Below are 27,969 nucleotides of genomic sequence, written 5' to 3' on the forward strand. Positions count from 1 at the left end.
AATAAAAATGTAACTAAACTAGGGCAATGGTGCCGGAGCTTTCTAAGAATTGAATACTGACCTATTCGTAAACTGAACCCTATTGGTAACATTCTTAATATTACCATCGAAACATATTACCATCGATAATAAATCAATCCGCCCTGTTCAATATCCAAGAAACTGACGGGTTAAAATACGTGATTGAAAATTAAATAAGTTGACTTGTGCAGTGGGTATACTATTTACCCAATAATTTTTGGGTTCTCGAACTTGAGTGCAATGGAGTTTCTTCTGTGGTGGTTCCTAAAATTCTGGTTTGACTTTCCTGGTGGTTGACGAGAGGCAGCGTCTTCAAAAGAGTACAAATAGAACTCATCAAATGGGCTCGATTCACTAACCAGTTGTTCTATAAGATTCAGCGACGAACGTGCTAAATGTCTGGCTGTTGGATTTGAAGATGCGCTACTTGAATTCCGCCTTGCTATATTACGCAACTCATCATTGAAGTTGTTAAGATCACAAAGGGAAACCCTTCTCTTAAATTGGTCCGTATCTTCATTCAAATTGGGTAGAGAATGGGACTTGAAAAGATGCATCAGCTCAGGGCTGTTCGATTTAGGAACGAGCTGTCCATCTTTGTATACGAGATATGCGTTGAGTGGGTTATTAGCAGGACGTGAGTCTGTAGACTCGATAGCCAACGAGCACTTTCTATGGTGAATCGAAGACATTATTTAAGTTATGTGGTTGTAGAAAATGATTGCTAGAGCATGAGATTATGACATGCAAAATGGTTTGATTTATATCGTATCGCGCAGATAGTGGTGTATTATGTTTTGAATACACAGTTCTACGAATGGAAACAATAGTACTCAGTATGTACTATTCCTCTTGATACTAGTTAAAACTGGAATCAGTAACTGTTGTTCTGTGGTAATAATAGTTTTTAAGCTAGCTAATGGAAATGGTCAGATACGTTTGTTCTATAAGTATCGCGACCAGCCGGAGTTTATGAGTGTGTGTATATTTATATATGTTCAAATATTTGTTCGAACCAATAGTACGCTTTTTCAATAACTACTGAATTAGCTTCTTGATGAATGTGTAAATAAACCCCGGACATCCCTTTTATATATACTTTCTTCTTAGAATGTGTGAGATGGCTAAGGATCGTATGATAAGCAAACATTGAAGGCCATGCATAATGGAACCAGTACCGCAGTATACATTTTTGGAAATATTCTGCATAGTTGTGCATGACAGATCTAGAATGGCTTGTGGTGCATACTGCAGTAGCAGCAGTCACCGACACGAAGTAGCAAACACATTATTTTTCAAACGACCCCTTTGCTACTCCTCATCTTTACCTGGTGGTAATAGAGCATAAAGGGACTCATTATTCATTCTATGGGCTTGGTTTATTATCTAAGCTATATTATTCCAACTTCAGTAATAGCTTAAATTCCCCTCCATTCTCCCCTTTTTTTCCACCCATATGTAGCGAAGCTTTGTGGAATATGGGGTAAATGTGGAGCGATCGATTTATGAAAGAAAGAAGGAGTCGGGATGAGCAAGAATTTCAGGCTATTATTTGAAACTAGGCAATGGGAGCAGCAAACAGCAAGTGTCGCTAACACATTTGGTATGCAATAGGTATTACAGACGATACGTGAACACGCGGTGTTTTCTCGGCAATTAATAGCCGGCGCCCTGGTCCGGGCTTCATTGGGAACGGCTAAACTCAAGAAATGTTGGCCTGACTGTATCATCAAACCATAACCGCCATTTGTTGACAAGCTTGCGGATAATAATAATCATCAATAAGGGGAATTTTCATTGGTATTATCTTGTCTCACGAAACGTCTGGAAATATGCGCTTGTCATCTTCATTTGTTAATTTTTGAATCATCAAATTGCGTGCCATATTATCTGACAAGCATCTTGTATTGTGTGGGATTTTTGTACGAAATCACCCAACTCTGTTTTGTTTCCCCTATTGTGTTCTTAAGGTTTCTTTAGCACCTTTCTGGGGTACAGCACTTGTCAATAGATTTGACAAAGGAAATTGCCTCATTGAAGCAATGTCACCAACACATATAGCCCAGGGACACCAATTTTTAGAATTCCTTTTTCTGTATGATTGCTTATCTCAATCAAGAACAAAGCACGTAGCAATACGATTCAGATTCCGTGTCGGCGAATAAACTTGAGCGAGAAATCTCGACCGTACTGTTGTACCAATTACAGCAATGGACTAAAGTCTTCGGCTAAATTGAAGCAAGTCTTGTTCTTCTTGGAATCCCCATTCACGAATGGGACCCTTTCTTAAAAGGGTTTATTCTTTAAAATGGGAATGCACCACTATGAAAATAGGAAGGAAGTCCCTACAGTTGGTCGTATGATAGTTCATTTTTCGGATTTACTCTTTGACTGTTTATACATTGACTGACTGACGCATATATTATGTGACTTGCTATAGGCGTCCAACCTTATGTTCGTAAATTGTTAACCCACAGTGGTATTTCTGCGAAGGTTCTTATGTTCACTTGCATTGGATCGAGTCTGTCTGATCGGTGACGGAAATATATACTGAATGGACATATAATTCCTTTCGCTCAAGACACATAAGTTAGGATTATTACGTGTTTCCAATTTTGTCAAGAGAGACCAAAATGATATAAACAGAGAAGTTACAATTATATATCTAAACTAATTACCATGATTTACCAATAAGGATTCATTTGGGGGCTGGATGATACCACGGCCAATTCTATCTGGTGACCGTACTACTTTCCAGTGACTGTACTATTATCTACTAGCAAATCTGATTCAATTCAACTAGATTACCGTACCAAGGAAATACTCTTATCACAGTCTACACTTTTTGCAATATATCTCGTACGAACAATCCTCTTATCTCTAAAACCACGCCATTTTGACTCCTCTTTCTGTTTTTATGGTCAGTGGACTCCGGATGCAAAATTCCGGCAGACAACCCCACAGTTCTCCTCAATGTATGACTCTGCCATACGAGCGCGGTACCACCGCCAGTAACGTTAGCCGGGTCCTTCCGGAGTTATATCTCCTCTCCTTGATGGGCTTCTTCTGTTTGATGCCCATTAAATTAATGGTTATGATGCCCCACATAAAGAATCTAGACACCGACCATAGAGTAGTTATACAAACTATGTTGGAGGTGTCATTGGCCAATTAATTCAGTTGCAAATTACAATCTTCGCCACATGAGAAAAATCACCGAGCGGCGCACGGGAATACATGCATTACGTCTTCTTCTATAAGCCGTTAAGAGAAGCTTTATGTTCAGGGCATGTAGCTCTTGGTAAAGGAGAAACCGTCTTATTTCCCAAGAAACCATACGGCATAACGTACAACCGATTTAAGCCAACCGAAGAAGTCCAATTTTTATGCCCATCGATGGGGCAGTTTAAGTCGATGTTGGAGACTGAAATTTGTCTTCAACCACCACCACCTTTCGTGAATGAACTAGAACCTCGACTCTCTCTTTTGCTCTCCAAGCATTCTACTCAATTCCTCAATTCCTCTGATACCTCAATACTCCGATTCCTCAATACTCGAATTCTTCCTTTCCTCAATTCTCTATTCCTCACCTCATTTCCTCACCTCAATTCCTCCAATCTTCTGATTCCTCTCTTTATCAGTCGTCACCAATTTTTATCTCTATTCGCATCGAAAAATTTCACCGTAGTTAAGCTCATTAATCTCAATTCAGTTACTCATCTTGCTACTGGCGTTGGACCATTATTATAAAATATATTAATTACTACTGATTATTATTTAATAGATAGTGGAGTTGATATAAATTATAACAAGAAACGATCATCAAGTTGGAAAATTTGTTTCACAGCAATTAATTTTCCTTGTCAAGTTCTCTGTTTCTCTCTACAACTCCGAAATTTCGTCGGACCGTGGTCCTGTCTTTGGTATTTCTTCTTCGGAACCTTTGTCTCTTTCGTTAACTACGAAAGAAATCACAAGGTATTATTATCCGTCCAGACATTTAGATTCTTATTTAGGGTTTCCGGTCCAAATTCGATAAAAATCGAATCATTCACTACAATCTTTTGGTACCCCTCCCCACGAAATTAACTATTCTGGGTAATTTATCCACAGATATATATACTTGAGTTGTTGATACCATTTTATATATGCTATCTAAGATGTTGGCCATTAAATCAGTTATGAAACAGCGCCAGCCCCGTTTCCTTGTATCGCTAAAGGTTTCATACTCTACCTACAAACCAGCCCAGCCGCTTTCTGTCAAAGACATCAACCAAAAGACCGTCCACGCCAAGTATGCTGTCAGAGGTAAGATTCCCATCATTGCCGACGAGTTGAATGATCTTATCAAGAAGAACCCTCTGTCTCACGGACTTCCTTTCAGCAAAATCGTCAATGCCAACATTGGTAACCCTCAACAGTTGGACCAAAAACCATTGACTTGGTATAGACAAGTTCTTTCCATCTTGCAGTACCCTGCTATCGCCGACGCTGTTGATTACCCTGAAGACGTCAAAGAACGTGCCAGAGTAATCTTGGAGAACATTGGCTCCATTGGTGCCTACTCCCACTCTCAGGGTGCCCCATACATTAGACAATCGATTGCAAATTTCATCGAGAAGAGAGATGGAGGCTACCCTTCTAATCCTAACAACATCTTCTTGACTTCGGGAGCTTCTACTGCCGTGTCTTATTTGTTGCAAATCTTATCGTCCAATGAAAAGTCCGGTTTCTTAATTCCTATCCCTCAGTATCCATTGTATACTGCTACTATTGCCCTTAATAATGCGGTTCCAATTGGTTACTATCTCGATGAGAAGAACCATTGGTCCACTGACCCCGAACAAATCCGTTCTTTGATCTTAGAAAACAAACAAAAGGGCATTGATATCAAAGCACTTGTGGTTATCAATCCAGGTAACCCAACAGGTTCCATTTTGTCCAAGCAGGACATCATTGAATTGATCGATATCGCTGCTGAGTACGGAATTGTGCTTATCGCTGATGAAGTTTACCAAGAAAACGTCTTCAAGGGAAAGTTCTTGTCGATGAAGAAGGTTTTGAACGAGTTGACAGAACAAGAGCCAGAGACATACGAGCATGTTCAATTAGCTTCTTTGCACTCAACATCCAAGGGTGTTAGTGGAGAGTGTGGTCAAAGAGGTGGTTACATGGAGCTTATCGGTTTCAAGACCGAGGTGAAGGACGTTGTATTCAAGTTGGCTTCTATCAACTTGTGTTCCGTCGTTTCTGGTCAAGCTTTGATGGAGTTGATGATCAACCCACCTCAAGAGGGAGACCCATCATGGGAATTATACCGTGCTGAGACCCTGTCCATCCACAACGACTTGGAAATCAGAGCTGACTTGTTGTACCGTGCTTTCTTGGAAATGGAGGATGTCAAATGCAACAAGCCAACTGGTGCCATGTACATTTTCCCTAAGTTGGACTTCTCTCCAGAGAAATACCGTAAGTTATTTATGCGTGCGGAACAATCAAACTTGCAAGTTGACGATATTTATTGTATAGAATTATTGGAGAATACCGGTATTTGCTGTGTTCCAGGTAACGGTTTCGGCCAGGTCGAAGGGACATACCACTTGAGAACTACATTTTTACCCCCAGGAAAGGAATGGATAGACAGATGGATGGAGTTCCACCAATCCTTTATTAAGAAGTACACTTCATAAATTGCTATGGGTGCGAAATTGTGGGGGTGCCGAGGATCAGAACAAACTTGATTGCAAAAAAATGTCCGAGCTGTGACGGAGTAAAATCCTCCCGGCGGTCAAATAGATTACAAGGGCAGTTTTTTGCAAATAAGTACCTAAGCTAGATTCGATCCAGTGGCACGAAAAGTGACGTTTATCCGGGAGCATTAGGGTCTCTACAGTGAACTACGAAAGTGGATTCTTGGAGAGGGCACAGTCAGACTTTAAAAGTAAGTGAGAAAATCTTAGGCAGGATAAGAAGCACTGAGTAGCCAAAATAAAAATACATATTACTATTCTTAATATCATGTATGTTAAGTTCTTCTTCATGTATTTTTTGTTAATCGGCTACCAATGGATATGATGATGAAAAACAAGAGCAACGAATTGAAAAAAACAAGAGCAAATTACCTAAGCCGTATTTAGTAAAAAGTAATTCTGTGTATTCACATATCCTTCACCTTCTGTCACCTTTCGTTCACCTTTTTTCACCTTCTCTCACCCTCGTTCACCTCCTTCCACCATCGTATACACATCCCATCCCTCTCTCGTTTACCATCGTATACACCCCATAAATCCCATACCTCTCTCAACAATCCCACCAATCCCAACCCATCTCCATACACTATATACCACCTCCTTCGTATATCCAGGACTCTCCACCGCACTTATCGCTTACCGGACGAGAATCCGGTTTTGTGTTAGTTGCAAAAATTCACCAAATTCCGAGGCTGTCAAAACTCCGGAACCTCAGTGCTTATTGGATTTTTTGGGGCAAGATTCCGTGGGGTATATATGGATGGAGATTCCTTTTGGGAAAAGAGGTGAAGAGGTGAAAAGTTGGTGTTTTGTTGTGAAAAAGGTTTGTTGATACTGCTGAGCAAAATTTGTACTATTTTTCTCTTTTAATAGTTTCTACTAGTTTCTTTTAGTTATCTCTTTAACAGTTTATTCAAGCTAAAATCCGGTGAAAAATGCCAGTGTATATCGTTGCATCCACCCGTACTCCTCTAGGATCATTCCAAGGAGGACTCTCGTCACTAGGATCGGTGGAATTGGGAGCAATTGCAGTGAAATCGGCTCTCAAGCAAGCAGGATCCCTTCCGCCGCTGGCTGTGGAGGAAATCTTCTTTGGATCGGCCCTCCAAGCTAATTTGGGGCAAAATCCAGCTCGTCAAGTAGCTCTCAAATCAGGTTTATCAGAGAGTGTTGTTGCTACCTCTATAAACAAGGTATGCTCTTCGGGACTCAAGGCGATTATTTGTGGAGCTCAAACGATCTTAACTGGTACTGCAGATGTGGTTGTTGTGGGTGGATCTGAATCAATGTCGAATGTTCCATTCTACGCACCGGTTAGACAGGGGTTGAGGTACGGAGACGCTAATATAGTGGATGGAGTCCAGCATGATGGTTTGAAAGATGTGTATTCAGGGAAGCTTATGGGTCATGCTGGAGAGAAGGTAGCAAACAGCATGAATTTTACCCGTGAAGATCAAGATAACTATGCTGTAGCCAGTTATACTAAGGCCATTGCTGCCCACGATAATGGTAAGTTCAAGGGAGAGATAACTCCGGTAGAGATTAAAACAAGAGCTGGCACTGTGGCTATTACTAGGGATGAAGATATCTCCAAATTTAATGAAGGTAAGTTGCGTGCAATGAAGTCAGCCTTTATCAATGATGGTACCGTCACGGCTGGTAACTCGCCTTCACTTAATGATGGTGGAGCTGCTCTTATCCTTGTTTCGCATGCTGCTCTCAGAAAGTACGACCTTAAGCCATTAGCGAGAATAGTTAGTTGGGGAGAAGCCGCTAGAGCTCCAATGGACTTCACCATAGCTCCTAGTTTGGCAATTCCAAAGGCACTAAAGAATGCCGGAGTTCAAATCAGCGATGTTGATTACTTCGAGCTTAATGAAGCATTCTCCGTCGTCGGCATGGCTAATGGAAAGATATTAGATATTCCCCTGGAAAAATTGAATGTTTACGGCGGAGCTGTTGCAATTGGTCATCCATTGGGTTGTTCGGGAGCTAGAATAGTTGTAACTTTGTTGAACGTATTGCACCAAGAACCAACTAAATCCAGATTAGGAGTTGCAGGAATTTGCAATGGAGGAGGCGGTGCTTCTTCCATTCTTATTGAAGCCTTGTAATTGCAAGGAAGAAGTATAGCTAAGTGAAGATAATTGCTAAGAGAAAGGTATCAATTGGTATATGAATTCTACCCAAATGCATGTTATATTGCCGGAATGCTACACAATTCTAGAATTTACTATATTTAATAGATCATTTATTTGATACAAATACAAACCTGCTTTTATTTAAATATTTTAGTCGTCCAAAGTTTACAAACTTATTTCTCATCGTAATGATAGACATTTCCCAAGGTAATGGACTTCAATACGGTATAATCGTCCATTCCGTAGAGCGAACCCTCTCTTCCGAATCCAGACTCTTTGACACCTCCGAATGGCATAGCAGCATCAGTGAAGATACCAGTGTTGACAGAAACCATACCTGATTCCAAGTATTCGGACATATACCAAATGTTGTTCAAACTTTCGGAGAATACGTAAGAAGCAAGACCGTATGGAGTGTCATTACACCAGTGCAACACCTCCTCCTTTGTATCAAACTTCACGATGGCAGCCAATGGACCAAACGTTTCTTCGTTGATAACTCTCATATCTTGTGTGACATCTTTTACGACGGACGGAGCATAGAACAATGGACCCAATTCCGGTAATCTGCCACCTTTAACAAGAACATGGGCACCCTTATCAATTGCATCCTGTAAGTGGTCCTCCACTTTAGTTATAGAACGCTCATTAATCAAGCAAGCATGGGTAACACCCTCTTCAAAACCATTTCCAATCTTAAATTGGTTGACCTTCTCTGCAAACTTTTTACAGAATTCTTCATAGACCCCCAGCTGCACGTAGATTCTATTGGCACAAACACAAGTCTGACCCAAGGATCTAAACTTAGATGCAATTGACTGCTCAACAGCAATATCCAATTTGGCATCGTCAAAGATGATAATTGGTGCATTACCACCTAATTCCATCGACAATTTCTTTAAAGTTGAAGACGATTGTTTCATCAACAATTTACCAACCGGAGTAGATCCTGTGAAACTGATTTTCTTGATCTTTTTGGATTCACAAAACTTTAATCCACACATTGGAGTACTTTCGGCAGAAACCAACACAACGTTGAAAACACCCTTTGGGAACCCGGCTTTGTCGGCCAAATAAGCAAGAGCCAAGGAAGAGAGTGGAGTTTGTGCATCTGGTTTGAGAATCGCAGTACATCCAGCAGCAAAAGCAGGTGCCGCCTTACGGGCACCCATGGCAGTTGGGAAGTTGAAAGGACAAAGCAATCCAACTACTCCGACAGGCTGTTTATATGTAATTACTTTATTGTTTGGATTTGATGGTTGAATGGTGTGACCATACAATCTCTTGGCTTCTTCAGCAAACCATTCGAAATACGAAGCGGCATACTTAATCTCTCCCCTTGCATCGGTTAGACACTTACCGTTTTCCCAGGTAATAATCTTGGCCAAATCTTCCAAATTTTCTATGATAAGATCGTACAAATTTCTTGACCATTTAGATCTTTCATAAGGAGATGTATGCTTGAACTTACGGAAAGCATCTTCGGTGACCTCGATAGCATAGTCAATCTCTTCTGGTGTCATATCTGGTAATTCTGCTATTTTTTCTCCCGTTGCCGGGTCGTAGACAGAGAAAGTCTTCGATGACTTTGACTCAAACCATTCACCGTTGATGAATGGTTTTGATTGTACTAATTCCGGGTTCTTAAACGTTGGAGCCATTATTCAATTTTTTGAAATCTTAAATTCTATAACACTTACTTGCTGACTACAGAACACAAGATAAAGAAAAAGAGTGTACTGAAAAGAATAGCAACACCAATTGAATCATATTTATCTGGGGAATAGAGAAAGTTTTTGGCACTTGCTATCCGCGCGGGTATCGCCCGATTAGGCAATTCTGTCAAAGTATTCTTAGCGGGAGCGGCTAGAAAGAGAGGAATGCGTCGCTACCAAGTTGAATCTGTGAGTGGTAGCGCCGCTAAAAATAAAAGTATAATATCAAGTTGTATGGTAGCGTAGAATATGTGATTTGCGGGGATGTTAGTTATGACGAACGGGCTTAGCAGTAGAAGTAAATTACATGTGTAGATGTAGATGTAAATATAGATGTAAATATAGATGGGGAGATAATGAATGGGCCAAACTTGTCATTAGCTAATGCTGATTGTATGCAGACGAACGATATACCACAACAACTACATAGAGTGTTTCAATGTCCGGTACGGGCAATATTGAAAAAATGAAGTCATCCCTTCTCTTTGCTTAAGCTTTGAGAATCCGGGGTATTATCACTGTCTTTTCCTTGTCCTTAAGTGAAGCATGAACCTTGATTTCGACAAAGCATGACTCTAACTCTTGACACAAGAAATTCAGTGCATAGATTCGTAAGTGTAGCTAAATTCAGAAACTATATGAGAAATAGCTATTTCTGGTTTTGTATTCGAAGACATTAATAGAGATAGAGTGAGCCCATTCCCTAACAGTAATTTGTAATTTAGTAGTAAGTTTTTAATTTCTGGATTGTCTTGAAAATAATTGGGTGTGGCTACACTTATTTGATAACAGTTCATTATTTTATAGTGCACAAGATAATGAGAGTGACTACTGGTTGAAGTATAGCTATTGTTAAGCCCTGCGGCACAGAAGGGACAAAATACACTATAAAGTTATTTCTATCACGTTTAACACGGTGCTTTCGAAAGTATAACGGAAAACATAAATTCTGCCTAGAAGAATCAAAAGAAGCAACTTCCCCTTACTACCTCATGTGGGTATCGTGACGTTCCTAGTTTTTGTGGTTATTTTAAGTTTTGAAAGATCAACTCAGTTTACGGGTCGATAGATCTGAAATTCATACGGTCTATACAACGAGGCTTCGTATTGTACTTTATGATTCTTTACTAAAGCTCGTACGGTGGATTAAAGCTCGCAATTAATGAGATGACTACGCTGCATATCACTTCAATACAACTACTGATTCAAAATAGATAGTGTTTGTAATTACAAAGGCCATTTTGCTTCCGGCTCCCATTGCTTCTTTCCATTGTTGAAGTGGGGTATGACTCAATTGAAATTTGCAGGTCGATTACCAATTGCAGTTGTGCTTAGACATACAGGTACTGATAATATAATTGCCAAGTGCTTTGGAAGAAGGCATTGTTTATTGATTGCAGGATTTTATTCTACAAGACATTCTCTACAGCCTCATCAGATTAGTGTCCTACGGCTGAGCCTACGCAGGAGGCTCAACTTTCACTGTTAATGAAGATGGGAAGTCTCTCCTACTTCAACGCCTTGTTCCGAAGCTTCCCCTGGTACGGTAAGCGTAAACCGACAAGGCAACAATAGAGGTTCCATGTACACCAGCACAAAAAGGTAGCTGTTCCGTCAGAATAAAATAATTAGTCATAGAATTAGCTTTTACGTTGTAGATTATGTAGATTAATATATTTTGCATCCCAATGCTTTGTATTTCTAATGATTTGTAAGGGGTTCCGACATCACGTGATAGAAGTCGCCCCGTAAGTTGAATTTTGACATCTCGTTGCACGTGAGACACGGAGTTATTAGCATTTTGTGACACTCCTGGATTAATAATGGGAAACATGATTCCATGCCAATTAATAAAGTTTTCCGACTTGTGATATCATATTTTCTGCAGTTGGAACAACCGGTAGGCCTTCCTGGGGCTAGTGAACCAATATAGTGGCAAAAGACGTACGTGAAAGGTGTCCAAATGGTGTGGTTCGTTTATCAACATGTCTGCTTCCACCTAAATCCTACTCAGATGCGGTTTTACCAAGGCGACGGAGTTTGTTTGGCGGAAATTTCCGACGGACGGAGGTCGGTGGAAATAAGAATTGTACTATTTGCGGAATAGTTTGCGCAGTCCGCACTTCTTAGAGGCGCTGGATAACCTGCACGCGCCACCCGCAAATAAACTTTTTTACTAACGGTTATACCACAAAAAAAAAAACATGCCCTCAATGTTAGTACCGAATCCGAAAATAGACATGGATTACAATTATTACCATGACTGATAATAAAAAAATAATGAAAGAAAGAAAGGAAAAGAAGCTCCTCGTATCTAGCCTTGTTCTAGTGAAACTATGGAGCCCGGCGCTTAGGTCCCCAGACCCAGATATAGATACCTTAAGCATCCGCAACACCCTTTAAACTCCGCACCCATTAATAAACATTACAACTGCCCAAGAAATAATTCTTGCTAATATTTTTTGTTTCTCTGCATATGAAATATGTACTTCGTTTACTGCCTTGCCAGGAATGCTAATCATATACCTAAACGATGGCAATAGCTAAGTATATAAAGATTTGCAAATGCTGTTAAATTTGAGAATGGAAAATGGAAATATCATTAGAATATTAAACATCAACAAAGTTAGTTGTTGTCTTATATTTATAATAATATACATTTGCTATATATACCTTGTTGCCAGTTGTTCTAACCATTGACAACGTAATTTCACCTACTGTTATTAGTAATTTCATCAACTAATATCAATACTGTTGATGAGCATGTACGGTAGCAGCTCTTTGGACGTTGTTACTAGTGTCTTGTGGCACACAGTATTCCCAGTGAATTACCTCAGACACAAGCTCCAACGCGAGGGAAAATTACAATCCAGACACGCTATCGCTGCTGAGCCATCTTTGATGTCTGATAATGAGTTTTCACCAGCTCCTACAAGAAAGCGTGTTAGCTTTAGCCGTAAGAGATCGTCTGAATCTTCTTCCCCTTCGAGATCACCTTCGGTAGTTAACAGAGCACAGGCTAAGAGAACGCCAGAAGTGACGATTTCTTCTTCAAATGCATTAGCTGGTAGGGCAAACAGCTTGCCAACTTCCCCAATATCGACATCGCCTCCAAATCTTATCTTTGGACCAATGTCCAACGACTATTCGGTTCCACGTTCACTTTCATCAATGAATGATGATGACTTCCATAGTGCTGTTGATGAACAGGAATACCAACCATTCACATCATATGATAGCGACCCATTCTTAACGCATGACTACATAATTGAGATGCCACTCAAGTTGGTGCACAGCAACCAGTCATCTTACAGTTACTTTCCGGAAACCAACGGTGACGATAATGACTACGCAGACATGTGGAGTTATAACCCGGAAGAGGGACATACTGTTATTGCAGCCGAAAGAAAAAAGCTGGTTAGGTTCACTTAAGATTTGGGAAGCATACGAATACTACAAATGGCGATTATACACGGTAGGTTTGGGTTTTATTAGGGATTTTTTTGGGACATCACTTACAGGATAGTGATGTATTGGTAGAACGGAGTATTGGTACTTTAACCATGCTTTCACATATAGACATATTCATAACGACAATTATGATTTTTGCATGTACATACAAATAGGATTTAACAATCGCACAATAAACAATTTACACATACAGCATTGACACTTAGCGTATTACCAGATATTTTTTGAACCTTCTTGTTCATCATTCGTTCTATAATTATAGTCAAAAGGAAATGACTGCAAAGCTTATATTGAGTTTATTGCAAATGAAAAAATCACAGGTACTTCAGTCACTCCTTTTAATTACACATAGATTTAGAGTTGCCATTATGAGTATTGTTCCGGCTGTTAAGTGCTTCATAAAGAATATATCCAGGGGTACTCTCCGGAAAGCAGCACAACAACCTATTTGAAAGATGTCACTACTGTCAAGCAATTTTGCGCGGTAGCGCACCAAACAACTGAGTTTGTAAGAGCAGACATACATAGGATTATGATTCGTCTTTCGGTTACAAATTAGCACCTTGGGCAGCGATATAAACCGCATCATTTATTTACGATACTATCCCGGATCTCACCCCATATCTGTCGTACCTATGGTAATTTTCATAATCATTACTTGCCGATCGTAGGTAAAACCTTTGAGATCCTCGGGACAAGGAGAATTCATTTTTATTCATTCTCAACTATATTCCCGAGAGGATGCAAACAATTTTTTGCGAAGTGCAAATTATTTTATCGCCGATGCTGCAGAAAGATTTGTAGTCAGGCTACACGGTCTTGCCATGCATAATAATTGAATGGTGTATTAAATTTAAATTCGGGGAACGATGTTGGATACGAGCAAAGCTTTTGAAGAAATGAGATTTAGGCATGTGGTCTGGAACTAGATTTTAACCTACAATATATGTTACTGCTATACGGGGCAAATGCTCCTCGGAACAAGAGTAAATGCGCCATTCAACAAGTGCCGAAGCCGCTTCATGTGGCCGCTCTAAGGACTAAGGAAAGTTCGGCCCCTAGATATACTTATTGTGGCCTGAAATTTCTTAGCATCAACTTTTGAAGAGTTTCAATTATAAACAAAATTCTGTTGCCTGATTCATTAACTCGTAACAAACGCCACAATGAAGCAAGATCCATTTTGGAATTGAATCGTCGGTCGTACCGAAAACAATAACTACCCCATGAGTAAACTAAAACTTGCTTAAGAAAAATATTCGGGGACGGTTAACGAATTCTGTCTATTTCCATGTGCTTGCTTCATATCAGCCGGACAATTTGCAACACTCCGGGCTGGCTTATTACCGTGCCGGCTTACTGGGAACGGAATATTTGTTCGCAGTCTAAATCTATTACTGATTGTCGCACTGTGGGAATCGGAACTTTTTGCACCAACTTTCGCTTTGTCCTCACGTAGTCATCAATGAGTAGTCATCTATGATTCACCATTACGTTAGTGAGAGAAGAAAACGTGAAAAGTATCACTTATTCAACTTCCTTAGTCATCAGTATTAATATAAAATTTTGAGGAATGGAATGGAATTTACTGAATGATTCATGTGCCTCAAAGAAAATGATGGAATCAATAAACGAGCAACCTCCTTGGTTGCTCTGTCATTCTCAGGCACAAATTAACTCACTTGAGGTAAATACATATTCTCCACAATTCAATTAATATTTCTTTTTGGAAGTATAATCACGGATATAATCATGACATGGATGAAGTATGGAGTATATTTCCGGATGAACATGGATATCACTGCGAGCCCAGGGAATATCGGTGTAGGATCTGTTGAAGACCTTCGCCTCTTAGTTTCTTAGCATTATTTCAATCTTGGCATGTTCTCTATTTATATCCTCTACTAAGCCCAGCGTTACATGTTTTTGCAAGGTGTTTCAAAATTTGATCCATGATATGGGAAAGTCTTCAGAATATAAAAGCTCTATAAACAGAGGGGTTTCTACGGCTGCTAACTACAGTTCATTTGCGATCTTGACCTGTTCAAATGGCATTACCTCCACATTTTACAGTTTATACCAGAGGCTACATCTGTCTTCTAAGAACAATGAAAGTCCTGAAGAATTGGTAAATTCAAGCGGGCTTTCGGAGACTCGGTAAATCGGGAAGTATTCACGAGTTTAGGTTAGATACGACGTTCACATTCCTCGTTATTCCCGAGAATCACAAACCTTTGCATTAGCATTGGCATGCCCAGTAGTGTGAGATAATTGATTTGTCATTGATGCGAAATTATTCCTGTGGTAGCCAAAGTATTTATTGATGTAATTTAAGCTATATAGAGTATACATGCACGTTTTTAAGTTGGAGGCACAGGAGTTGATGTCCTTTACCTTCTTATTGTTAACACAGTAATTGTTGGTGGAACCAGGCATTCCGTAGAAATTTCACCTCCATTTTCTCACTTAGGACCCATACAGTAGCGAAACGAGTGCCATATTATACCCTCGATCTTTGCGACGATATCTATCTCCCGTAATCACCAAATCTTACCACATATTCCTAACGGTTTAGCAACTGCAAAATTGCAGTAAAAGCCTTCAACATAGACGATCATCTGCACCCATTTTCTACTATGCACAGGTTACAAACGTTTATCACTGCCACCAATAACGCTTACCGCGAATTGCAACCATGCGCAATAACCAAACAGGCACAAGGAACGTTACAATACAATACAGTACAACATAATATAGTCAATATAATACAGTACTATATAATGCAAAACAAACAAACAAACAAGCAATCAAGAATACATACCATCTATGTCAAATACAAGACGGCACGACATTCAATGTCATTTCTTTGCTAACAACGCTCTTCTATGGTACTCCCCACACCACCACTCCATACACCGCCAGTCCCCTAACACCTCTCCCTCTCTCTCTCACTCACATCACACTCACCATTTTTATCTCCTCTCCTTCCTCCTCCTCTTCCTCTTCCTCCCAATGTCGCATCTAGCACACTGCCCCTTTCCCTATGACACGACCCAAAAAGAAACTCTGCCTCCCTCCAAAAATAAACACCGGTACACGCACGACCATCAACACGCATTTTCTCGCTCTGCGAACAATCTATATGCACTTCTCTCCCTCAAGAAAAAAAAGACACAAATACACAAGCGGTTAACAAAGAAAGATCCATTTCATTTGTTAATGTTGATAGACCAGTTCTGTTTTCTAGACATTTTTATATTACCAGGTAGATCTTAAAGTAGATCATAGGTTACAACTGAGGTTCAGGCGATATTCCTTCAAATTTTGAAGCGATCCATTTTGTACAAGTACTGTAACACTTGGCTTCTTATCCATCATAAGTAACTCGTTTGCTGTGTTTATTCCAAGGAGACTTGACATTGAACCACCACATCGCAGATCATATACTTGACAGTCGTTTTTGTCGAAAAATTCAGTTAAAAAGCAACAGCATAGTGATACCGAGTTAAGCAAGCCGTTTTTACCGCTGCCAAATACCTCCACAATCGTTTTTACTATTCACTAAACCGACAAATTCATCAGGTTCTCCTTATAGAGTTCTTTGCTATTTGTAAAATCATCAACTACAGATTGCTACTTCGCCTAAACGACTAAGAAGCGCTCCCCAAATCAAACCCCATCGCATCACATCACATCCACCAAATCACATATACTCAAAATGCATCTAATAAGCTACTTCTCATTCTTCTTGACGTGCTCAGTGTTCTTGTTCTCGCAAATGGCATCGGCAGATGTCGAAGTCACTTCCCCCAAACAGGGAGACAAATTCTCCGGTTCAAGCGGTGAAGTATCATTCAAAGTGTCATGGAATGATGATAGTGACTCGGGATCTGATCAATTTTCCTTGAAAAATGTGCAATCTTACACCATTTTGTTGTGTAGTGGTACTTCCGAATCACAGTACGGTTGTGACCAAACCAACACTATCTTGTATAGAAAACCAGTAACAGGTAACTCATTCAATGCCCAAGTGGATGCCAGCAAATACGGAAGTGGATACTATTTCGTTCAAGTGTACTGTGTGTTCAAGGATGGTTCCACTTCGTTCCATTATTCAGACAGATTCCAGTTGACCAACATGGAGGGTCCACTGACAGTATTAACATTCACAGGAGCAGTTCCAGCTCCAGGTACTTCTAATGTGAACGGTGGATCAACAAGTTATGACTCTAAGTCGTTTACTGTTCCATACACCTTGCAAACAGGTTCATACAGATTTGCTCCTATGCAAACGCAACCAGGTAGCAAAGTGACAGCCACAACCTGGTCAATGAGGTACCCTACCAGTGCCAGTTCCGTGTACTCTACGAAGGGGCCTAAGCCAGTAGTGTATTCCACAATCACTCCAGGTTGGGACTATACACCAACGTCGTTGCCAAATTGGGCCACTGTTGCCCCATATCCAACTTATTACTACCCTGCAAGTGAAAGAGTCAGTAAGGCCACTTTGAGTGGAGCCACTAAGAGAAAGAGATGGTTGGATTAAGTAAAATTGGACATTAGGGATAGAAGTTCAACATCAGTTGTTTGTTTTCTGTATTTAGGGTATCTACTCGCCGTTTGTACTATGATAGTGACATTTCAACGATGATGTAAAGGTGTGGTGTATAATCATTGATATTTAAATTTCAAGTTGCGATAACTATGTAACGTATAAGGTGATTTCTTACGAGAACCATCTAAGATAAAATCTAGTAATATAGAGAGAGATTACCTGGTAGGATACTCAATATAACATATAAGAAGATACGTTTCAAGAGGGACATTCGTTATAATATTTGATGAGAGTGAATTGAATAAAAGCCGAATACGAATATGGAAAAGTACACCTCTTTGGTTCTTTCAATAGTTAAGATCATAAATAGAAGACGATATGAAAGAGAAGGAAATGAACGTTTTCTGATTTTCATTAACAGCAGCATTTTTTGTTTTCTACAAGAGTATAAATACTTAGAATAGTCAACTTTTTAGATATATCCGCTTCCTCCAAAAGAATACAATCATAGTTTCTGTCCAAATACCAATCGTGATAACGAAACAGTGATATATAAATCCATATAAATACTCCAGACGATTCCACTTCCCTTTTCAACGATTAGAACACCTAACTCTGTAGTATTAGAAGTCAGACACCACTTCTCTCTTCACCATACTCCCTATTCTCATTCTCTCATTACTCTCATAGTCTCATTCTCATGGTATCTTTCACACCATACCTAACTTCCTCACCACATAACCACTCATTCGTTAAGCCTCCCTCTAATCATCGTGCACACAAGAAGCCGTGATTTTGGTTACTTGACTGTTACTGTGACCAGTGTATTAAACTATTTTATATTATTTATTAAATGGTAATTATTATATTCTACTATTTGTATAGAATTGTGCATTTATATTTATATTTATATCTATATCTATAGGTCCTATATATAGTGAGAGATATTGCTGGTATATATATTTATTAGGTATATATGGTGATATAAATTAGAGTAAAATATTGGATTTTACCGGTTTCTTGATTTGTCTACGCTTTTTGGTAACTAACCAGACTTTCCTTTCCTTATTACTTTCTTTCATCGCCGTTACAGCCACCAGCCATCATGTGTATGAAACACCCATCTACCTTGATGAAAATGAGGCACAATGACTGTGTCTTTGAAACTCAAGCGAGCAGTGCCTCGTTAACCGAAACCAATATCATAACCGCTTTGGATAACCGTATCCTACCTTTGGCCCACCTCCCTTCACTCCTTCCATATGAGGACTGGCTAATCGATTGCCATGGGGATTATACACATGGCTCGAGACCCGTAATTAAAGCAACAAATTACATATACTTACACCCCGAAACTACAAGCGACCTAGTCCAGCAAGGTTCTAGCGACATCACCCAATCGTCTACAATGAAAATCGAACCGTACGATGAATCTTCAGAAACAGAATCAGAACTTTCTCCAGCTCCATCCTTCAAATACGAAGAAGACGACACAAATTCGTCCCAGGCCCTTATCAAAAGACAACCAACACCTAGTCCAGAAGACTATTACGAACGTTCTACACCCGTTCTTAAATCCAAGTTCTTCAAAATCGGCCGTTACGTCATTTTCTTCTTGGCCATTATAGCCTTAGTTGTTTACCAGACAAGTCGTGCTTTGAGCTCCTTGCAAGAATCCTTTGATAAGCTCAGTACTGAGCCCATCGTCGTCCAGATTTATGATGATAAAGGCAAATTCGTCAAAGTCATTACTATTGAATAGTTACTATTGAATTGTTTGTAACAACAACTAGGAAAAGGGATCATTCTACTACATAAATTTAGTTCAGAAACTTACGAATTTTTTAATATAATTTAACGTCCAATAAACGTCTTTCTTCTCGGTGGACCCACCCTATCACTTTTTAATACATCCTACAGTGAATTTAACCACTCTACCCCATACTTAATCAATACCTATTCTATCATAACCAGTAATTCCGCTTTGACCTGGCGCATTGCCTTATTAGGAACTTAGATGCGCTCATGTACCAGGGTTCCAGAAATATAAAATAATCCAAGTTTCTCCAGTTTCCGTTTATTTGCAATAATTGGTTGGTGCTTCGATATTTATGATAAAAATGAAGTTAGTATTGTTGTCAATTGCTGCAACATTCGGCTTGGGAGTCCAAGGACTTTCATGGGTTGAACAGGCTCCCCAGATGCTCGATACACCTTCCATCCCAGAATACTTATCATTCATGGATAGCGTATACGGAGAAGTTGTCCAGAGTCCGCAGTCAGAGGAACATAAGAGAAATATGCTTGAAGGCGGGAAAGTTCAATTGAAAAATGAAGAAGAAGATAGCATTCACTTGAAATCACATCCTCTCCAAACTTTGTCAGATAAGCAACTCAATTATGCTCATACGCATTACTTGAAAATGCAATCGAAGGTCAAACTTCCTTCCAACGACGATACTTCTGATATTCTCATGGACCAAGGTATATTTGGAGGCATATTAACATATGCACATTTGCAGCACTTTAATTGCTTTGACCCAGAGTTAATGGACGACGCAGATGAACACAAGATAGATATAGCAATCGTTGGTGCTCCCTTCGATACTGGCGTTTCATTCAGACCTGGTGCTAGATTTGGCCCAGAAGCAATACGTCGGTCAGCTAGAAGAATAGGTGATGCTCACATAAGATCCACCAAAAAGAGGAAGAACTACCCAGTAAATCCGTACGATGAAACAACTCATAATTACACAATTGTCGATTGTGGGGATGTTTCATTGTCACCATTCGATAACAGAATAGCCTTGAACCAATTGTATAGGGGCGAAAGGGCTATACACAGACATCAGGGCAATGTAAATAAAATACCAAAGATTATTACCTTGGGTGGAGATCACACTATCACTTTGATGGCATTAAGGTCTGTTTCAGAGCAATTGGGTAAACCAGTTCACATCATCCACTTCGATTCTCATATCGACACATGGGATCCTAAAGTGTTGGGTGGAGGCATTACCAATTACATGTCCTTGAATCATGGGACGTTCTTGCACTATGCCCACGAACAAGGTTATATCCACCAGGGTGGTAACTTTCATGTTGGAATCAGAGCACCATACATTGACGAAGTCTATGACGGTAACCACGACTTGGAATGTGGTTTCAATATCATCAGCGCCAAGGATATTGACAAAATTGGAGTCTCTGGAATCATCAGAAAACTCAAAGATGCCATCAAGACTAATCCAGTTTATATTTCAGTAGATATTGATGTGTTGGATCCTGCCACAGCCCCTGGAACTGGTACCATGGAAATCGGAGGTTTTACAGGTAGAGAGCTTCTAAGCATTCTTGACGGCCTTAAAGGAATTGAGTTAGTTGGGGGTGATGTTGTAGAGGTTAGTCCTCCGTACGACACGAATTCCGAGATTACCAGTTTGGCCGCAACATCAGTTGTTGACTCCCTTTTGCGCTTAATGGTGGTGTAAAATGGTATAAACTGGTACAAATCGTGTATAAAATAGTTGATATATACTCAATTTTATAGATTAAAAAGACATTTTCATTATTACAATAACATTCGTATTCGTCGTCTATGGTCAACGAAAGTATATCTACCTAGAAGAAGCGGCTTTATCATTCATGATTATTCGGTGCCAAGAAGCATGCCAAGGGGTTACTGTAGAAACGAAGTGACTGCGAAAACAGAAAAATGGCTGCAACTGAGCTATTTAGATTGTTAATAGAAGAAGTAAAAGTTGCAACGATCTGCGAGAGTCCTCCTACGTTGAACAAGGTCACAATACTTTTACAAGTCTAGGAAAGGAAGCACATCAAGTGCTAATAGAACCGTTTTACAGTCAATCTCTTTATTGTCACGGCTGTGCCCCCTTTGAAGGGGTACATGGAACATGCGACAAACTCATCGCTAGATACTAGAGATAGAGACCCGAATCTCGATTTCAAGACGATGTTTATGAGCAAGCTATGCCATTGTTCAACGCAATTTTTGATTTTAATCAATTTCTGCTTCTTTTCCATTGGTGAAAAGACTTCGTGGTACTAAATATAAATCAGCGTGAATCAAAGACATTTCCCGTTTACAGCCCTATTGTGATTCCGCCATGATACAATTCCTCCACTATCGGTTAATTGTCCTCGATCCCCCACCTCCCAACAATGAGTTCATCTATAAGGCCCCCCTGGAACAGCAATGGATTGCAAAATCATGACTATGCACAACCACGATGCCCCAAATGAATCTCCTGTTTCTCGCTAAAATTGAGGTATCCATAGCGAGAGATTCTGGGGCGAGAATGAGGCAGATAGTGAGACCGATTAATGATCTCGCAACTCATTCTGGAATGGGACGACACTAAATTAGTGAGTCCGCGTGGCGTGTTCAGATCCTTGTAGTAAGGTAGTGTAGGAATATCCTCACAGCAACATGGTTTTCATGTATTAATTAGAGTTTTAGTGTGGACGATATCCACGTATGGTCTTGCCTCAGTTGTACGTTTAGAGAATGATAGCAAACTCGATGAAATATAGCTCAACAATGCCCAGGTCAAATTGAAAATTGAAAAATTCCACTTGTTTTCGGTATAGAAATGGAATGCTACTAGGGACACTGTGCTGGACCAGACACTGATGGAGATGTAGGGAGACTTTTTTTGTTGATGGTTTCTGAATGTATTGGGTTAATTTTAGCAAACTCGGCCTCTCCCCCGCCATACATAATATCGTAGGCATAGCATTACATCATTACATCATTACACATCATCGCCTACTAGTTCCATAATGGGGGTTGCTGCTGTTGGTTTGTTAACCATGGTTGGTTGTGATATATATTGTTATATTGTTATACAGTTTATATTGTTATTACATGATTGTGCCTGATGGAACTGACGTAACAGATATAACCAAAAATAACCCATTGCCCTCTATCAAATACCCCTATCCATAAATACCTAGAAACCAATCCGTTTCAATCCCTACAATAGTTAATCCTCTAATAGCCAGTTTTCACAATCCACATATGCCATCCTTGCACTTTCTCACTGAAGTGGCATTATTCGCTTACAGCTACAAAAAAATCATCCCGTAACTTCGCTCGCCTTTTACCAGTGAATCTCATTATTTCTCAATCTTCTGTCACTAACTTTATTTCTGAATTATTTACTTTCTTTCTTCTTTTTTTTCTTTCCTTCTTTCTTTATCCAATCCAGCTGTTCTTTGCTGTTTTTTTCTTTCTGGTTTCTATTCTTGCTACAACTTCACGCTTCACAACTACCCCGAAGTCGTGCTCATTCGTTGCATCCCCTTATTCTCCCCGCTTTCTTCCCTGTATGGCTCTTTTGTGACAACTTACACACTCACATAACAACATACACATAAGGAGGAAACGTAAACTCAATTCGTTCCAGCAAATCATAACTCATTCCACTCTTCTTTGACTCACTATAGACATCAACAAGTCATCGCTGTGGACCATCATCAACCTTGTCAAGTAGAATTGATTCCCGCCAAACTTCCCGCCCACTAAACGCCCACACTCCGTATTCACCCCACCAGTTCCACCAGCATCACTGATCGATTCTCGCTAAATTCCGCGCCGCACCGCGCTAAACTTATCTCCTGCAGCCCCTTTACCGTGTAAACAAACAAACGGTAGGAGAATCCACCCATCTTCAATTGATAGATTACATATTATACACCGATCCATTGGTGACAAGGACTCCAGCGGAGCCCCCAACTGATACAACTACTCCCCAAGAACCATGGCTCGAAGAGATCTTACATACAACGAGCCCAAGCCCGAAGCTCCCAATGAGAACCCATTTGACTCGACAGCTGAGTCCTCCTCGTTTGAGTCAAGACAGCATTCAACAGCGTCTCTGTACTCCCAGAGCCCCGGAGAAGACCAGGTAAACAACCAATATGGTAGACCGTTCAATGCATATTATAATCATAGCGGCAGTGGTGTCACACTGAGGTTATTGTCAGATAACTCATCAGAAGACCCCTTACCCTCTAACATTGCTAATGCTCGTAGTACGAACATGGTATCAGGAAACCGTGACACTACTAATATCAACTCCACAATAAATACCACCATCACATCCAATCCATACACCAGTCCACAGCCCCCATTTTTATCGCAAAGTGTAAACACTTCCAACAGTATAAACAACATTCAAGGTCCATCCGAATATGACCGTTATCCCTCTATGGCAGGCTCTAGAGTGGTCTCGATGACGTCGTTGCAGAACCTCAATGGGAAAGTACCCAAACCAAATAAAGAAGATGTAGATTCGTCTTCCTTGACTTCAAATCCATTGTCATATGATTTCAGTCCATTTGGTGGATACCCGGCATCGTCATTTCCTTTGCACATTGACGAGAAAGAACCAGATGATTACCTCCACAACCCAGACCCAGTAGCAGACGCAGAATATGACAAAAACCGTTTTATACATGATCTCAAGACGATGGACCGCCGTTCTCTAGGAGGACTTTTGGGTGTTATATTCCTTATCCTAGCAGCAGGCGCTGTTTTCATTGTACTTCCAGTTCTTACATATTCTAATGCTACAGTTCACGAACTCCCAGAGCATTATGAAATTTTAACACAATATCTGTACCCCATGTTATCGGCAATACGGACAGATTTGGTTGATAGTGATACCCCAGAGAGTGCGTTGACTACCGTAGCAATGGACGGCTCGAAATGGAAGTTGGTATTCAGTGATGAGTTCAATGTAGAAGGCAGAACCTTCTACGAGGGAGACGACCAGTTCTTCACTGCTCCTGATCTCCACTATGATGCCACGAAAGATCTTGAATGGTATGACCCAGATGCCGTAACTACATCCAATGGTAGTTTAGCACTCCGTATGGATGCATTCAAAAATCATAATCTATTCTACAGATCTGGAATGGTCCAAACATGGAATAAGTTTTGCTTCACACAAGGAAAAATAGAGATGTCAGCGAGATTACCAAATTATGGTAATGTTTCTGGCTTGTGGCCAGGTATGTGGACTATGGGAAATCTTGGCAGACCAGGTTATTTGGCGACCACTGATGGAGTATGGCCTTATTCATATGATTCATGTGATGTTGGGATTACTCCGAACCAGTCGTCTCCAGATGGAATCTCCTACTTACCAGGACAAAGACTCAACTCTTGTACTTGCAACTCAGGTGACCATCCAAACCCTGGTGTTGGAAGAGGTGCACCTGAAATAGATGTCATTGAAGCAGAAGTCAGTACAGATAAATTCCTTGTTCATCCCAACCTCGGTATTGCGTCACAATCACTTCAAATCGCACCCATGGACATTTGGTATTATCCTGATTATGACTTTGTGTCCATTCACAATGCTTCAGTGACCTCAATGAATACTTATACGGGAGGACCATTCCAGGAAGCTATTTCTGGGGTAACCAATTTGAACGTGACTTGGTACGAGAGAGGAGATGGAGACCATCTATTCCAGTCTTATGGATTTGAATACTTGAATGACAATGACAAAGGTTACGTCACTTGGTTCGTAGGACAAGAACCGACGTTTACAGTATATTCCAATTCACTTCATCCTAATGGTAACATTGGGTGGAGAAGAATCTCGAAGGAGCCCATGTCCATTGTTATGAATCTTGGCATTTCAAATAACTGGGCATATATAGACTGGCCCTCGATTATTTTTCCTTGTACATTCAGAATCGACTATGTAAGGGTTTACCAACCAGCCGATAGTATTAATGTTGGATGCGATCCAACAGGATATCCTACCTACGATTATATTCAAAGCCATTTGAATATTTATGAAAATGTCAACCTCACCCACTTCACAGATGGAGGATACACTTTCCCAAAGAACAAGTTAGTAGGGTGTTAATGAACTAGGCTACTATATATTAAGGTGCAAGACATCGAAATACAGATGCAAGGACATCATCCAGTTCAAAGTTATATTTATAGTTCGTTTTTATGTATTATTGTTATGGTTCATTTTTAGCGTGTTTTCAATTCTTCTGTATGATATGTTTGGTTGCTCCTTTACAGTTAATAACTGGATACCTCCTATTACTTCTATATACAAAGTTTTTACTTGAGTCACATTTATTGCCAGTTAAAATCGATCTGTAATAAAATAGCATACTAGCATGTTGGAGACAGTAATACTTTACTGAAAATGACATCGGGATCATATAGAAGTAGGTAAAATTCCCGACGGAATGCCTTATTGATTGAGATTGGATCATCTGAAATAGGGACCATACATGTTCCAAATCTTACGAACAAGATCGAGCTTTGTTTCGATATCAAAATCACTATTGTTTAACTCATTTAAGTCTCTGATCCAATCCTTCTTCAACATCTTTGGAATAATTAGATTGGCACTTACTATCAAGTTAATGATCTCGATCAACAATTGACCCTCATAATTTGAATCTGCTGAATTGCCAGCCCTCTTTTCGTTGTTCAAAAGAACTAGCAAATTCTCGATATTATTTAATGACTTCAAACATACGATGTTTACTTGTTTACCGTTGACGATTATTGGTCTAGAACTAGTGAGCCAGCTCCATAACTCGTACACTATGAATAATGATGGACTTACTGCTACAATTCCAAAGACCAATTGCTGAGACTTCAACAACTTGTCAATTCCGTTGATAGCCATTCCTCCATCTACCTTCGTCTTCTGAATTTGTATGAGGATGTTCCGTACCAACGAGCCCGTCACCAATGACTTCATTGGACTACGAATTTCGTTTTCGTACTTACTCATTAATAGAGTCAAGTCACCATTTTGAATAGATTCGTGAACTTGAGCCTTATCAACACCACTAATTCTCTCATCATCGAGGAACTGCAAAACCATTCTCTCCAACGAGTCCAAATCCGACTGAAGCGACTCCTTAGAAGTGATTGATATGTTCTCATCGTTACGGAGAATGTTTAACATATCATTTATTGGTTTTGCAAGCCAGTTCTTGAAGAATCCTACAGTCGTGTCGATCAAGTTGTGCTTGATCCACTGAATAATCTCAGCACGATTATTATAAATGTTACGTGATTCCGATGGTCCATAGGCAATCAAAAGGAGAAGCGGCAACCAATAACGAGTTAAGAGTGAAGGTGCATCGTTGTTTGGATTATACTGTGAATCGAGCTCTTGGACTGAGTCGACAAGATTGAAGACTCTCTCATTTTCGTTGTCAACTGGACTCTTTATACTCAAGATAGATTCTAAGGACGACAAGGTCGATGCCTTGTCATTCAAATTCGTGGCTAATAAAGCATCGATCTTGGATGTATTTAAAGAAATCTCATTGTTGATTCGGTCAAGCTTTCTGGAAATTTCTTGATTTACCAAATTGAATGGTGTCTTCCATACAAACAAGATTATTGATCTATACCATTTGTAGGTAGTTGTAGCTGAGATGTTTACCAATGAAATCGTAGGGTTATTGGTCACAAAGGCACTTTGAATTGTTTTATTCACCGATTGGAAGAAAATGCAAGTATAGTGCTTTGCTTTGAGATAGTTGTAGTACAATAAGTTATCCTCTTCTGTTCCTCCGACCTCAGAGGATCTGTAGAATTGGTCATTGTACTCCGATTTCAATCTCTCGGTGAGGTGGTCGTAGATTGTTAATCCAAACTCGTATAGCTTTATTGGAGATATTTGTACAAAGTACACAAGTTTGCTGAATCTTGAATTGTACAATTCTTCCCAATATACGCTCTGGTTCTTTAGCACCAATGTCTTGTAGATCAATGAGTTGGAAAGATTTAGAGCAATAAGATAGGTATAGTAATAGTTGATCAATTCATTGGTGGTACTATTGATCAGACCCACTTCTGAAGTATCTATCTTGTCTGAGCACTCCAAATCCTTAATTTTTGAATAGATAGACTTCAATTGGCTCAACTTGATAGAAGACACTTTGTTGAACTTGAAATTCTCTAAGTTCAAAAGATAGTATAAGCTCTGGAACGAGTCCTGGAGCTCATTGAACTTGTCATAGCTCTCAATTTCCAGCACGGAGAGGGTTGTTGTTTTCTCTTCGAGACGCTTTTGGTTCAATTGCTGGGAGAAGGCATTCAACTCGTTGGTGAGGAACTCAGTGGTCAACTTGTTCGTTTCTTTGAGTCTCTTTTTGATTCTAAGAGAGATTCTGTTGTTGGAATTGATGTCAATGAGTATTTTCAGCGACCTGGACTTACTCAGGAGGATCCCTGGCGATAGAAGGTCCATTTTTGGTTCAGTTAGTGCTATCGATTGTAATTTCTAGTG

The 27,969-nt window shown here is 39.9% G+C and overlaps 10 protein-coding genes across 10 annotated transcripts; 7 read left to right on the forward strand and 3 right to left on the reverse strand. All coding sequences in view use genetic code 12, as the record gives it.

The window, feature by feature from the left end:
- Positions 1–224: 224 nt before the first annotated feature.
- On the reverse strand, positions 225–713 carry RJT20DRAFT_132672 (induced under oxygen limitation; the record flags this gene model as incomplete). The annotated part of the gene is made up of 1 exon (XM_064918157.1): positions 225–713. One exon carries the CDS (start codon positions 711–713, stop codon positions 225–227), a length of 489 nt encoding a protein of 162 aa, XP_064777591.1.
- Positions 714–3,970: 3,257 nt separating this feature from the next.
- On the forward strand, positions 3,971–6,209 carry ALT1 (alanine transaminase). Its single transcript, XM_064919209.1, has one exon. The coding sequence runs from the start codon at positions 4,170–4,172 to the stop codon at positions 5,709–5,711; it is 1,542 nt and encodes a 513-aa protein (XP_064777592.1). The 5' UTR covers positions 3,971–4,169; the 3' UTR covers positions 5,712–6,209.
- A 349-nt stretch (positions 6,210–6,558) lies between these two features.
- On the forward strand, positions 6,559–7,991 carry RJT20DRAFT_124784 (acetyl-CoA acetyltransferase ia). Its single transcript, XM_064916335.1, has one exon. The coding sequence runs from the start codon at positions 6,707–6,709 to the stop codon at positions 7,883–7,885; it is 1,179 nt and encodes a 392-aa protein (XP_064777593.1). The 5' UTR covers positions 6,559–6,706; the 3' UTR covers positions 7,886–7,991.
- Positions 7,992–9,814, reverse strand: RJT20DRAFT_124785 (succinate-semialdehyde dehydrogenase (NAD(P)(+))). Its single transcript, XM_064916336.1, has one exon. It carries the CDS (start codon positions 9,571–9,573, stop codon positions 8,086–8,088), a length of 1,488 nt encoding a protein of 495 aa, XP_064777594.1. The 5' UTR covers positions 9,574–9,814; the 3' UTR covers positions 7,992–8,085.
- Positions 9,815–12,224: 2,410 nt separating this feature from the next.
- On the forward strand, positions 12,225–13,291 carry RJT20DRAFT_124788 (uncharacterized protein). Its single transcript, XM_064916337.1, has one exon. The coding sequence runs from the start codon at positions 12,385–12,387 to the stop codon at positions 13,057–13,059; it is 675 nt and encodes a 224-aa protein (XP_064777595.1). The 5' UTR covers positions 12,225–12,384; the 3' UTR covers positions 13,060–13,291.
- Positions 13,292–16,876: 3,585 nt separating this feature from the next.
- KRE9 (Kre9p) lies at positions 16,877–17,644 on the forward strand (the record flags this gene model as incomplete). The annotated part of the gene is made up of 1 exon (XM_064918158.1): positions 16,877–17,644. One exon carries the CDS (start codon positions 16,877–16,879, stop codon positions 17,642–17,644), a length of 768 nt encoding a protein of 255 aa, XP_064777596.1.
- An 876-nt stretch (positions 17,645–18,520) lies between these two features.
- RJT20DRAFT_124792 (uncharacterized protein) lies at positions 18,521–19,538 on the forward strand. Its single transcript, XM_064916338.1, has one exon. It carries the CDS (start codon positions 18,759–18,761, stop codon positions 19,413–19,415), a length of 657 nt encoding a protein of 218 aa, XP_064777597.1. The 5' UTR covers positions 18,521–18,758; the 3' UTR covers positions 19,416–19,538.
- AFP99 (Afp99p) lies at positions 19,539–21,212 on the forward strand. The gene has a single exon (XM_064916339.1). It carries the CDS (start codon positions 19,765–19,767, stop codon positions 21,142–21,144), a length of 1,380 nt encoding a protein of 459 aa, XP_064777598.1. The 5' UTR covers positions 19,539–19,764; the 3' UTR covers positions 21,145–21,212.
- Positions 21,213–23,436: 2,224 nt separating this feature from the next.
- Positions 23,437–25,560, forward strand: SKN2 (Skn2p; the record flags this gene model as incomplete). The annotated part of the gene is made up of 2 exons (XM_064921369.1): positions 23,437–23,707; positions 23,858–25,560. The coding sequence occupies 2 exons, from the start codon at positions 23,437–23,439 to the stop codon at positions 25,558–25,560; spliced, it is 1,974 nt and encodes a 657-aa protein (XP_064777599.1).
- A 363-nt stretch (positions 25,561–25,923) lies between these two features.
- Positions 25,924–27,930, reverse strand: RJT20DRAFT_91101 (uncharacterized protein; the record flags this gene model as incomplete). The annotated part of the gene is made up of 3 exons (XM_064921358.1): positions 25,924–27,201; positions 27,256–27,681; positions 27,718–27,930. 3 exons carry the CDS (start codon positions 27,928–27,930, stop codon positions 25,924–25,926), a joined length of 1,917 nt encoding a protein of 638 aa, XP_064777600.1.
- Between the last annotated feature and the right edge of the window lie 39 nt (positions 27,931–27,969).

This window comes from Scheffersomyces xylosifermentans (genome assembly GCF_036884685.1).
Source record: "Scheffersomyces xylosifermentans strain CBS 12540 chromosome Unknown RJT20scaffold_1, whole genome shotgun sequence".
In the NCBI taxonomy this organism is placed as follows: domain Eukaryota; kingdom Fungi; phylum Ascomycota; class Pichiomycetes; order Serinales; family Debaryomycetaceae; genus Scheffersomyces; species Scheffersomyces xylosifermentans.